The sequence below is a fragment of the Siphateles boraxobius genome, unplaced genomic scaffold (genome assembly GCF_051911475.1).
Source record: "Siphateles boraxobius isolate OS27281-9 unplaced genomic scaffold, OSU_SipBor_1 5, whole genome shotgun sequence".
Taxonomy (NCBI): domain Eukaryota; kingdom Metazoa; phylum Chordata; class Actinopteri; order Cypriniformes; family Leuciscidae; genus Siphateles; species Siphateles boraxobius.
Genome location: NW_027509141.1, coordinates 145001 through 160000, shown reverse-complemented (window position 1 = coordinate 160000; position 15000 = coordinate 145001). Strand labels below are relative to the sequence as shown.

The 15000-nt window shown below is 45.3% G+C and overlaps 1 protein-coding gene across 1 annotated transcript in view; it reads right to left on the bottom strand.

The window, feature by feature from the left end:
• Window positions 1-15000, bottom strand: part of poc1a (POC1 centriolar protein A) — a 148060-nt gene that overhangs the window by 105495 nt on the left and 27565 nt on the right. The window contains exons 3-4 of the mRNA XM_077204357.1: window positions 12818-12989; window positions 5835-6014 (exon numbers count right to left, since the gene is read on the bottom strand). Of these exons, the coding sequence (XP_077060472.1) occupies window positions 5835-6014; window positions 12818-12989 (352 nt within the window). The remainder of the gene's footprint in view (window positions 1-5834; window positions 6015-12817; window positions 12990-15000) is intronic.

Here is a 15000-nt window from a genome sequence, read left to right as displayed (position 1 = left end):
CCAGAACACGTCAGATCACGTCAGAACACGTCAATCACGCCAGTACAAGTCGGATCACATCAGATCACGCCAAATCACGCCAGATCATGCCGGATCACATCAGATCCCATCGGATTACGCCATATCACGGCAGATCACGCCAGAACACGTCGGATCACGCCAATCACGTCAAATTATGCCAGATCACGACAGATCACATCAGATTACGCCAGGTCACGTCAGATCACGCCAGATCACGTCACATTACGCCAGATCACGTCAGAACACGCCAATCACGCCAGATCACGTCAGAACACGCCAATCACGCCAGATCACGTCGGGTCACACCAATCACGCCAGATCACGCCAATCACGCCAGATCACGTCAGAACACGCCAATCACGCCAGATCACGTCGGGTCACGCCAATCACAGCAGATTACTCCAGATCACGTCAGATCACGTCAGAACACACCAGATCACGCCGGATCACGTCAGATCACGCTAGAATACGTCAATTACATCAGATCACGCGAGAACACGTCAGAACGCATAAGATCACGCCAGATCACGCCAATCACGTCAGATCACGCCAATCACGTCAGATCACGCCAAATCACACCAGATCACGTCGGATCACGCCAATCATGTCGAATCATGCCAATCACGTCAGATTACGCCAGATCATGTCTGATCACGCCAATCATGCCAGATCACGTCAAAACATGTCAGGTCACGTCAGGTCACGTCAGGTCACGTCAGGTCACGTCAGATCACGTCAGATCACGCCAGATCACGTCAGATCACGGCAATCATGCCAGATCACGTCAGAACATGTCAGGTCACGTCAGATCACGTCAGATCACGGCAATCATGCCAGATCACGTCAGAACGCGTCAGAACACGCCAGATCACGCGGGATCACGTCAGATCACGCCAGAACACGAAATTACGTCAGAACACGTCAGATGACGTCAGATCACGCGAGAATACGTCAGAACGCGTAAGATCACGCCAGATAACGTCAGATCACGCCAATAACGCCAGATCACGTCAGAACATGCCGGATAACACCAATTACGTCAGAACACCTCAAATCACAACACGATCACTTAAGATCACGCGAGAACACGTCAGAACACGCCAGAACACATCAGATCACGCCAGAACATGTCAGAACAGGTCAGATCACACCAGCACACGTAAGAACAAGACATATTTCGTGTTTTTATCATAGAGAAATTACTATAAACAGGCAAAATTGTTTCGAACACGTCAGATCATGTCAGAACACGTCAGATCACGGCAGAACACATCAGAACACGCCAGAGCACGTCAGAACACGCCCGAACACGCCAGATCACGTCAGAACACGCAAGATCACGTCAGAGCACGCCAGAACACGTGAACACGTCAGATCACGACAGAACACGTCAGATCACGCCAGATCAGGGCAGAACACATCAGAACACGCCAGAGCACGCCAGATCAGGGCAGAACACATCAGAACACGTCAGAACACGCCAGATCAGGGCAGAACACATCAGAACACGCCAGATCACGACAGAACACGTCCAAACACGCCAGATCACATCAGAACACTATTGTCAGAACATGTCAGAACACGTCAGATCATGAACTACTATGGTCCTGTGAGGTTCTGCTGGTTAATCAAACAGCTCATGTTATTCTCCGTCTTTACTCCCGTCCTGCTCCTGGATCATTGACTCACCATATTAATGTTCAGTTCAGTTCAGTTCAAGTTCTTTATTCAGTCATGATGTTATTACAGACACAATATTAATCACATCAACAACAAAATAATAACATTCAATGCTGAATAGGAGCATGAGGAAGACCTAGTCTTATAATTTCATGCCCCTTTTTTCAATAATCTTAGTTGACACAAAACAGATGGCTCGCCGTTTTTTTTTTTGTTTTTTGTTTTTATCGAGGTAGGCTACAATATTACTTCACATCTAAATAATTAACAATTTCAAATTTGTCAAACATTGGTTCTTATGCTTCACTGCCTTCGTATTTTCTAAGAGCATTTTTTTATACATTTTTTGAATTGAACAATCGTGTTACATGTTTTTTGCACAATGTCCAAAGAGTTCCATAAATTGATCCCAATTGCAAGAAACCCTTTTTGTTTTTGTGAGGTGCGTGAATATGGTACACAAAAATTACCTTTTCTTCTGTTGTTACTGTCTGTAATTAGCATGAATTTGTTTTGAATATGTATTGGCACCAAATTATTTTTCACCTTCCACATAATTTGTAGTATTTTAAATTTGACCAACTCTTTTAATTTCAAGGTCTGCAATTTTATAAACAGTTTGTTTGTGTGGTCTCGTAAACCTTTATAAGTCACAATTCTTATCGCTTTCTTCTGAAGTAAGAAAAGCCTTTCTGTATAACTGGTGCAAGCATTACCCCACACTTCGATACAATATGTTAAATATGGAACAATTAAGGTTATATATAGAAGCTGTAATGAAGCTTCATCCAATATGTGTTTAACTTTATAAAGAATACCAATATTTTTACTAACTTTACCTTTGATATGCTCAATATGAGGCTTCCAGCTAAGTTTGCTGTCTAGGATAACTCCCAAAAATTTGATTTCTGAGACACATTCAATATTTACATTCTCAATAACTAATTTTGTGCATCCCTGTTTTCCCTTTTTTCCAAAAACCATATAATTTGTCTTATCCCAATTTAGAAACAATTTATTATAATCAAACCATTTTTTTAATTCTACCATTTCCTTTTCAATAGTGGCCATTAATTCATTTAAATCTGTCCCAGTCTTAAACACAGTTGTGTCATCAGCAAACAACAAAAAAATCATGTCTTGGGAAGCCTCAAATATATCATTAATAAATAATATAAAAAGTTTAGGGCCAATTTTTGATGCCATTTTAAAATACACTATATTACACAGAACAGAAATAATATTAAAATTACATGGTCAGACTGTACAGTAAGTGTGCATTTCCAATGAACAATTCTTCTACAGCATTTATTATTCATACTTCAAAATTTAGTAGCACATTTCCATAAAGCTGTATCGGTTAACATTAGTTAATGCAGAAAAAACTAACATGAATTAACAATGAACAATTGTTTTATTATTAACTAACATTAAAAAATATAAAAAATTCTGTTGATAAATATTTCTTTGTTTTAGCTAATATAAGATGAGACCTTACTGTAATGTGCTTCCAGTGATAATTTGTCTAAAAACAATATAAATTTTTTTTTGTTTGACTCTCGTCTTAAGACACAAATCATATATTTTTCCAGTCAGACGGTTTGGTCAGATATAATATAGTAGTATAAATGAGATGGGTTAGGGTTAGCTGAATGTGGTTCACACACTGATCTTTCCCAGTATTACTCCGTGACGGTGAGTTAGTGATTAGTGACCAGTGACCAGTGATTAGTGAACAGTGATTAGTGAACAGTGGTTAGTGAACAGTGATTAGTGAACAGTGAACAGTGATTAGTGAGCAGTGGTTAGTGAACAGTGATTATTGAACAGTGAACAGTAATTAGTGAACAGTGAACAGTGATTAGTAAACAGTGATCAGTGAACAGTGATTAGTGAACAGAGATTAGTGAACAGAAAACAGTGATTAGTGAACAGCGATTAGCGAACAGTGATTATTGAACAGTGATCAGTGAACATTGATTAGTGAACAGTGATTAGTGAACAGAGATAACAGTGATCAGTGAACAGAGATCAGTGAACAGAGATTAGTGAACAGAGATTAGTGAACAGTGAACAGTGATTAGTGAACAGAGATCAGTGAACAGATCAGTGAACAGAGATTAGTGAACAGTGATTAGTGAATAGAGATTAGTGAACACTGATTAGTGAACAGTGATCAGTGAACAGAGATCAGTGAACAGTGATCAGTGAACATTCAGTGAACAGTGATCAGTTAACAGTGATCAGTAAACAGAGATCAGTGAACATTCAGTGAACAGTGATCAGTGAACAGAGATCAGTGATTAGTTAACAGAGATCAATGAACAGTGATTAGTGAACAGAGATTAGTGAACAGAGATCAGCGAAACAGAGATCAGTGAACAGTGATTAGTGAACAGAGATCAGTGAAGAGTGATCAGTGAAGAGTGATCAGTGAACAGAGATCAGTGAAGAGTGATCAGTGAACAGAGATCAGTGAAGAGTGATCAGTGAACAGAGATCAGTGAAGAGTGATCAGTGAACAGAGATCACTGAACAGCGATTAGTGAACAGAGATCAGTGAAGAGTGATCAGTGAACAGTGATCAGTGAACAGTGATCAGTGAACAGAGATCAGAGAACAGTGATTAGTGAACAGAGATCAGTGAACAGATATCAGTGAAGAGTGATCAGTGAACAGAGATCATTGAAGAGTGATCAGTGAACAGAGATCAGTGAAGAGTGATCAGTGAACAGAGATCAGTGAACAGTGATTAGTGAACAGAGATCATTGAAGAGTGATCAGTGAACAGAGATCAGTGAAGAGTGATCAGTGAACAGTGATCAGTGAACAGTGATCAGTGAACAGAGATCAGTGATTAGTTAACAGAGATCAGAGAACAGTGATTAGTGAACAGAGATTAGTGAACAGAGATCAGCGAACAGAGATCACTGAACAGTGATTAGTGAACAGTGTTTAGTGAACAGAGATCAGTGAAGAGTGATCAGTGAACAGAGATCTATTATCAGTGAACAGAGATCAGTGATTAGTGAACAGGTGAACAGTGATTAGTGAACAGAGATCAGTGATTAGTGAACAGAGATCAGTGAAAAGTGATCAGTGATCAGTGATTAGTGATCAGTGAACAGGGATCATTGAACAGAGATCAGTGAACAGAGATCAGTGAACAGTGATTAGTGAACAGAGATCAGTGAACAGTGATTAGTGAACAGAGATCAGTGAACAGTGATTAGTGAACAGAGATCAGTGATTAGTGAACAGAGATCAGTGAAAAGTGATCAGTGATCAGTGATTAGTGATCAGTGAACAGGGATCATTGAACAGAGATCAGTGAACAGTGATTAGTGAACAGAGATCAGTGAACAGTGATCAGTGATTAGTGAACAGAGATCAGTGAACAGTGATTAGTGAACAGAGATCATTGAAGAGTGATCAGTGAACAGAGATCAGTGAAGAGTGATCAGTGAACAGTGATCAGTGAACAGTGATCAGTGAACAGAGATCAGTGATTAGTTAACAGAGATCAGAGAACAGTGATTAGTGAACAGAGATTAGTGAACAGAGATCAGCGAACAGAGATCAGTGAACAGTGATTAGTGAACAGTGTTTAGTGAACAGAGATCAGTGAAGAGTGATCAGTGAACAGAGATCTGTTATCAGTGAACAGAGATCAGTGATTAGTGAACAGGTGAACAGTGATTAGTGAACAGAGATCAGTGATTAGTGAACAGAGATCAGTGAAAAGTGATCAGTGATCAGTGATTAGTGATCAGTGAACAGGGATCATTGAACAGAGATCAGTGAACAGAGATCAGTGAACAGTGATTAGTGAACAGAGATCAGTGAACAGTGATTAGTGAACAGAGATCAGTGAACAGTGATTAGTGAACAGAGATCAGTGATTAGTGAACAGAGATCAGTGAAAAGTGATCAGTGATCAGTGATTAGTGATCAGTGAACAGGGATCATTGAACAGAGATCAGTGAACAGTGATTAGTGAACAGAGATCAGTGAACAGTGATCAGTGATTAGTGAACAGTGATTAGTGAACAGTGATCATTAAACAGTGATCAGTGAACAGAGATCAGTGAACAGTGATTAGTGAACAGTGATCAGTGATTAGTGAACAGTACCTGGCGCAGCGCACCCAGTTGATGTGCTGGTTGAGGGAGAAGAGGAACTTCTGGCGATGGACGGTCCAGACTTTGATGCTCTTGTCATCAGACGCGGTGACGAGTGTCTGACCATCACTGGAGAAGCTCACGCTGCGCACCGTCCCCGTATGAGCCCTGAACACTGAGGACTCGCCTTTCCTGGACACAACACACACACTCGTATGAGCCCTGAACACTGAGGACACGCCTTTCCTGAACACAACACACACACACACACCCATATGAGCCCTGAACACTGAGGACTCGCCTCTTCTGAACACAATACACACACACAACCGTATGAGCCCTTAACACTGAGGACTCGTCTTTCCTGAAACACAACACACACACACACACTCCCGTATGAGTCCTGAACACTGAGGACTCGCCTATCCTGAACACAACACACACACACTCCCGTATGAGCCCTGAACACTGAGGACTCGCCTTTCCTGAACACAACACACACACACACCCATATGAACCCTGAACACTGAGGACTCGCCTTTCCTGAACACAACACACACACACTCCAGTATGAGCCCTGAACACTGAGGACTCGCCTTTCCTGAACACAACACACACACACTCCCGTATGAGCCCTGAACACTGAGGACTCGCCTTTCCTGAACACAACACACACACACTCCCGTATGAGCCCTGAACACTGAGGACTCGCCTTTCCTGAACACAACACACACACACACACACTCCCGTATGAGCCCTGAACACTGAGTACTCGCCTTTCCTGAACACAACACACACACACACTCCCATATGAGCCCTGAACACTGAGGACTCGCCTTTCCTGAACACAACACACACACACACACATACACTCCCGTATGAGCACTGAGTACTCGCCTTTCCTGAACACAACACACACACACTCCCATATGAGCCCTGAACACTGAGGACTCGCCTTTCCTGAACACACACACACACTCCCGTATGAGCCCTGAACACTGAGTACTCGCCTTTCCTGAACACAACACACACACACACTCCCATATGAGCCCAGAACACTGAGGACCCGCCTTTCCTGAACACAACACACACACACACTCCCGTATTAGTCCTGAACACTGAGGACTCGCCTTTCCTGAACACAACACACACACACTCCCGTATGAGCCCTGAACACTGAGGACTCGCCTTTCCTGAACACAACACACACACACACTCCCGTATGAGCCCTGAACACTGAGGACTCGCCTTTCCTGAACACAACACACACACACTCCCGTATGAGACCTGAACACTGAGGACTCGCCTTTCCTGAACACAACACACACACCCGTATGAGCCCTGAACACTGAGCACTCGCCTTTCCTGAACACAACACACACACACAACCGTATGAGCCCTGAACACTGAGGACTCGCCTTTCCTGAACACAACACACACACACTCCCGTATGAGCCCTGAACACTGAGGACTCGCCTTTCCTGAACACAACACACACACACACCCATATGAGCCCTGAACACTGAGGACTCGCCTTTCCTGAACACAACACACACACACACCCATATGAGCCTTGACCACTGAGGAATCGCCTTTCCTGAACACAACACACACACACTCCCGTATGAGCCCTGAACACTGAGGACTCGTCTTTACTGAACACAACACACACACACTCCCGTATGAGCCCTGAACAATGATGGCTCGCCTTTCCTGAACACAACACACACACACTCCCATATGAGCCCTGAACACTGAGGACTCGCCTTTCCTGAACACAACACACACACACCTGTATGAGCCCTGAACACTGAGGACTCGCCTTTCCTGAACACAACACACACACACCTGTATGAGCCCTGAACACTGAGGACTCGCCTTTCCTGAACACAACACACACACACTCCCATATGAGCCCTGAACACTGAGGACACGCCTTTCCTGAACACAACAGACACACACACTCCCGTATGAGCCCTGAACACTGAGGACTCGCCTTTCCTGAACACAACAGACACACACACTCCCGTATGAGCCCTGAACACTCAGGACTCGCCTTTCCTGAACACAACACACACACACACTCCCGTATGAGCCCTGAACACTGAGGACTCGCCTTTCCTGAACGCAACACACACACACTCCCATATGAGACCTGAACACTGAGGACTCGCCTTTCCTGAACACAACACACACACACCTGTATGAGCCCTGAACACTGAGGACTCGCCTTTCCTGAACACAACACACACACACTCCCGTATGAGCCCTGAACACTGAGGACTCGCCTTTCCTGAACACAACACACACACACCCGTATGAGCCCTGAACACTGAGGACTCACCTTTCCTGAACACAACACACACACACTCCCGTATGAGACCTGAACACTGAGGACTCGCCTTTCCTGAACACAACACACACACACCTGTATGTGCCCTGAACACTGAGGACTCGCCTTTCCTAAACACAACACACACACACTCCCGTATGTGCCCTGAACACTGAGGACTCGCCTTTCCTAAACACAACACACACACACTCCCGTATGAGCCCTGAACACTGAGGACTCGCCTTTCCTGAACACAACACACACACACACCCGTATGAGCCCTGAACACTGAGGACTCGCCTTTCCTGAACACAACACACACACACTCCCGTATGAGACCTGAACACTGAGGACTCGCCTTTCCTGAACACAACACACACACACCTGTATGTGCCCTGAACACTGAGGACTCGCCTTTCCTGAACACAACACACACACACCCGTATGAGCCCTGAACACTGAGGACTCGCCTGTCCTGAACACAACACACACACACTCCCATATGAGCCCTGAACACTGAGGACTCGCCTTTCCTGAACACAACAGACACACACACTCCCGTATGAGCCCTGAACACTCAGGACTCGCCTTTCCTGAACACAACACACACACACACTCCCGTATGAGCCCTGAACACTGAGGACTCGCCTTTCCTGAACACAACACACACACACTCCCATATGAGACCTGAACACTGAGGACTCGCCTTTCCTGAACACAACACACACACACACCTGTATGAGCCCTGAACACTGAGGACTCGCCTTTCCTGAACACAACACACACACACTCCCGTATGAGCCCTGAACAATGATGGCTCGCCTTTCCTGAACACAACACACACACACTCCCGTATGAGACCTGAACACTGAGGACTCGCCTTTCCTGAACACAACACACACACACACCTGTATGAGCCCTGAACGATGAGGACTTGCCTTTCCTGAACACAACACACACACACCCGTATGAGCCCTGAACACTGAGGACTCGCCTGTCCTGAACACAACACACACACACCCGTATGAGCCCTGAACACTGAGGACTCACCTTTCCTGAACACAACACACACACACTCCCGTATGAGACCTGAACACTGAGGACTCGCCTTTCCTGAACACAACACACACACACTCCCGTATGAGCCCTGAACACTGAGGACTCGCCTTTCCTGAACACAACACACACACACTCCCGTATGAGCCCTGAACACTGAGGACTCGCCTGTCCTGAACACAACACACACACACCCGTATGAGCCCTGAACACTGAGGACTCACCTTTCCTGAACACAACACACACACACTCCCGTATGAGACCTGAACACTGAGGACTCGCCTTTCCTGAACACAACAGACACACACACCCATATGAGACCTGAACAATGATGGCTCGCCTTTCCTGAACACAACACACACACACTCCCGTATGAGACCTGAACACTGAGGACTCGCCTGTCCTGAACACAACACACACACACCCGTATGAGCCCTGAACACTGAGGACTCACCTTTCCTGAACACAACACACACACACTCCCGTATGAGCCCTGGACACTGAGGACTCACCTTTCCTGAACACAACACACACACACTCCCGTATGAGACCTGAACACTGAGGACTCGCCTTTCCTGAACACAACACACACACACTCCCGTATGAGCCCTGGACACTGAGGACTCGCCTTTCCTGAACACAACACACACACACTCCCGTATGAGACCTGAACACTGAGGACTCGCCTTTCCTGAACACAACACACACACACTCCCGTATGAGACCTGAACAATGATGGCTCGCCTTTCCTGAACACAACACACACACACTCCCGTATGAGACCTGAACACTGAGGACTCGCCTTTCCTGAACACAACACACACACACCCGTATGAGCCCTGAACACTGAGGACTCGCCTGTCCTGAACACAACACACACACACCCGTATGAGCCCTGAACACTGAGGACTCACCTTTCCTGAACACAACACTCACACACTCCCGTATGAGACCTGAACACTGAGGACTCGCCTTTCCTGAACACAACACACACACACTCCCGTATGAGCCCTGAACACTGAGGACTCGCCTTTCCTGAACACAACACACACACACTCCCGTATGAGCCCTGAACACTGAGGACTCGCCTGTCCTGAACACAACACACACACACCCGTATGAGCCCTGAACACTGAGGACTCACCTTTCCTGAACACAACACACACACACTCCCGTATGAGCCCTGAACACTGAGGACTCGCCTTTCCTGAACACAACACACACACACTCCCGTATGAGCCCTGAACACTGAGGACTCGCCTTTCCTGAACACAACACACACACACAACCGTATGAGCCCTGAACACTGAGGACTCACCTTTCCTGAACACAACACACACACACTCCCGTATGAGACCTGAACACTGAGGACTCGCCTTTCCTGAACACAACACACACACACACCCGTATGAGCCCTGAACACTGAGGACTCGCCTTTCCTGAACACAACACACACACACTCCCGTATGAGCCCTGAACACTGAGGACTCGCCTTTCCTGCACACAACACACACACACTCCCGTATGAGCCCTGAACACTGAGGACTCGCCTGTCCTGAACACAACACACACACACCCGTATGAGCCCTGAACACTGAGGACTCACCTTTCCTGAACACAACACACACACACTCCCGTATGAGACCTGAACACTGAGGACTCGCCTTTCCTGAACACAACAGACACACACACCCATATGAGACCTGAACAATGATGGCTCGCCTTTCCTGAACACAACACACACACACTCCCGTATGAGACCTGAACACTGAGGACTCGCCTGTCCTGAACACAACACACACACACCCGTATGAGCCCTGAACACTGAGGACTCACCTTTCCTGAACACAACACACACACACTCCCGTATGAGCCCTGAACACTGAGGACTCACCTTTCCTGAACACAACACACACACACTCCCGTATGAGACCTGAACAATGATGGCTCGCCTTTCCTGAACACAACACACACACACTCCCGTATGAGACCTGAACACTGAGGACTCGCCTTTCCTGAACACAACACACACACACCCGTATGAGCCCTGAACACTGAGGACTCGCCTGTCCTGAACACAACACACACACACCCGTATGAGCCCTGAACACTGAGGACTCACCTTTCCTGAACACAACACACACACACTCCCGTATGAGACCTGAACACTGAGGACTCGCCTTTCCTGAACACAACACACACACACTCCCGTATGAGCCCTGAACACTGAGGACTCGCCTTTCCTGAACACAACACACACACACTCCCGTATGAGCCCTGAACACTGAGGACTCGCCTGTCCTGAACACAACACACACACACCCGTATGAGCCCTGAACACTGAGGACTCACCTTTCCTGAACACAACACACACACACTCCCGTATGAGCCCTGAACACTGAGGACTCGCCTTTCCTGAACACAACACACACACACTCCCGTATGAGCCCTGAACACTGAGGACTCGCCTTTCCTGAACACAACACACACACACAACCGTATGAGCCCTGAACACTGAGGACTCACCTTTCCTGAACACAACACACACACACTCCCGTATGAGACCTGAACACTGAGGACTCGCCTTTCCTGAACACAACACACACACCCGTATGAGCCCTGAACACTGAGGACTCGCCTTTCCTGAACACAACACACACATCACAAGGACGCATTAAACTGATCAAAAGTGACATTAAAGACACTTCTAATGTTACAAAAGATACATCTGGGATTGTCTGAACTAATGAAATTAGCTCATGTTTCTCATTATGAAAACTGTTGTGTTATTAAATAAGGAGCTCAAGATGAGCTTCAGTTCTGGTCCAGATCTGCAGTGTTTCTGGAGGCGGACCTCAGTGTAAGGCATCAGACAGATGATGAGACTCAGACAACATGATTATTATCAGTTATTTCTGTCCCAACACCCACATGCACATCTCACGGCTGAGAGAAGAGGATTATGGGAGCATTAGTCACTGGCAGAACAGAAGGCTTGAAGAGCATATGAGCCTCATAAAGATCATCCGTATAATCTAAACATTACAGGGACTCGTGTGGAAATGCCATGAAACTAGAACAGGAAACTAAGAGTGTTTAAAGGCGGGAAATGCGCTGTATGTTTGAGGCACACGCACTACATTTATCAGTCCAGCCCTGCAGGATTCAGAGAAACATAATTACGAAATAAGTTAATAATCAAATACAATATTTCTGAAAAATGCCCCTCCCTAGTCGGGACTGTCTGACACTTCAGGAAACCTGAAAACAGACTTCAGCTTCAAATAACTCCCCAGACAGATTTGACAAATAATAGTCTTTTTGCCTGTTGACATGAACATATTGGACCATGGGTAGGATGTGATGAACGTAATTCGGTCATTCAGTGTCAAATCAGCCACATTTTAGAAACGTCCTCTGCTAAAATGTTTGATTTTGTTCATATCTACTTTGAATAAAGACATAAATAGTGATGAAAGCCAAAATATTAAATGTCATGGATGAATATTTATTGAGTAACACAATACGTATCAGCTGTGTGCAAATTCAACAATCTGCATATCTTATATTGAGATTATATAGAGATTATAGAGATACTGAGACTCACACGCTGGGCACCCAGAGCCGCACCGTCTTGTCTCGGGAGGCTGAGGCCAGTAGATGACCGGAGGGAGAGAACTCAACACTCGTCACCGCATCCTTGTGTCCCACAAACCTGTAGGCCCTCGTCTGAGGCTTCATGTTCCAGATCATGACACACGCGTCCATGGAGCCCGAGGCTGAGAGAAACACACACACACACAGATGAGGCTGAGAGAAACACACACACACACACACACACACATGAGGCTGAGAGAAACACACACACACACACATGAGGCTGAGAGAGACACACATACACACACATGAGGCTGAGAGAAACACACACACACACACACACATGAGGCTGAGAGAAACACACACACACACACATGAGGCTGAGAGAAACACACACACACACACGAGGCTGAGAGAAACACACACACACACACACACACACACACATGAGGCTGAGAGAGACACACATACACACACATGAGGCTGAGAGAAACACACACACACACACACACATGAGGCTGAGAGAAACACACACACACACATGAGGCTGAGAGAAACACACACACACACACGAGGCTGAGAGAAACACACACACACACACACGAGGCTGAGAGAAACACACACACACTCACATGAGGCTGAGAGAAACACACACACACACACGAGGCTGAGAGAAACACACACACACACACACACACGAGGCTGAGAGAAACACACACACACACACACACACAAGGCTGAGAGAAACACACACACACACACACATGAGGCTGAGAGAAACACACACACACACACGAGGCTGAGAGAAACACACACACACACACACACACAAGGCTGAGAGAAACACACACACACATACATGAGGCTTTCGAAAATCATATTTCATATATTACAAGAATAGCCTTTTTCCACCTTAGAAACATTGCTAAGCTACGTAACATGCTATCTGTTTCTGATGCAGAAAAGTTAGTTCATGCATTCATGACCTCGAGACTAGATTACTGTAATGCTTTATTAGCTGGCTGTCCTGCATCCTCAATAAACAAGCTACAGTTAGTTTATTAAGTTACGTATCAATTACAAAGTATTCCTACTGACCTATAAAGCCCTAAATGGTTTAGCTCCTGTGTATTTAACAGACCTTCTATCGCCATACAATCAAATACACAAAAGTTGGTGTTTTGAGGTGTAACGACAGGCCAGGTAGTTGTTGTGCGATTGGATGCACTATTATTCAGCATAATCGGGTTAAGAACGTGCATGTAAACGCGCTCATTCCCCGAAAGTGGAAGTAGAAACGGACTGAGCTTTCAGCATCTGTCGCTGCATTAACGCCGCGTTCTCTCAGAGACGACGATGGATATAACGGTACATAACGACAATATAAAATATATAATATAAAAATATAACGGTATAGCGACGACTATCTTAATTTACTGCCTTAATATTTCTCTTGTGGACCTACATTAACTTTTTAAACAAGTTTTTGAAGCTGCTTTTGATTTTCACAGATGGCAGAGTTGTGCTGTTTGTGAACTAAACACTGTTTTTAGGCCTATATCATTTTAGTGATATTATTCATATTTAGTAATTGTATTGTTTTTTGTGTATTAGTGTCATTAAACATTTTGTTAATGTGCTATGGGAAAAAATAGCCTCACTATATTGGCTGGCCACTGTTTGTAGCCATTTTGTCAGCGTTTGTTGCCCGCCAGGTATCCGTGGTAGTCACGTGACTGCGAAGTATGAATTGAATTGTGTCGTATATACACGAGAGAAACGCTTCAGGAACAAGAACACAAGTGGGCGGGGCTTGATTGTGTCTGTGGGGAATTGATTGGATGGTTGTGGTTTGCTATTGGCTGATCTCCTGTGAGTAGTGTGTGTGAGCAGTGTGTGTGTAGAGTGTGTGAGATCAGCGCTGCAGGTGTCAGCGCTCTTGCTCCACTCTATGCATTTAGAATAAACATTGTGATTTCATGGTGACTTTAACTCCTGCAACTGCATGGAAGCATCAGTATTTTATCCAGGCATTTCTTTTATAATCGACCACATAATCCTATATTACACCTGTATATGGACGTCACTGTGACGGAACATCGATAAGCATTGACCCTTCACCATTATCTGCACTACATCTTTTTTTTTAAACATTGTCTTTATTGATTTAAAAACAAATAATTAAAAACAGGA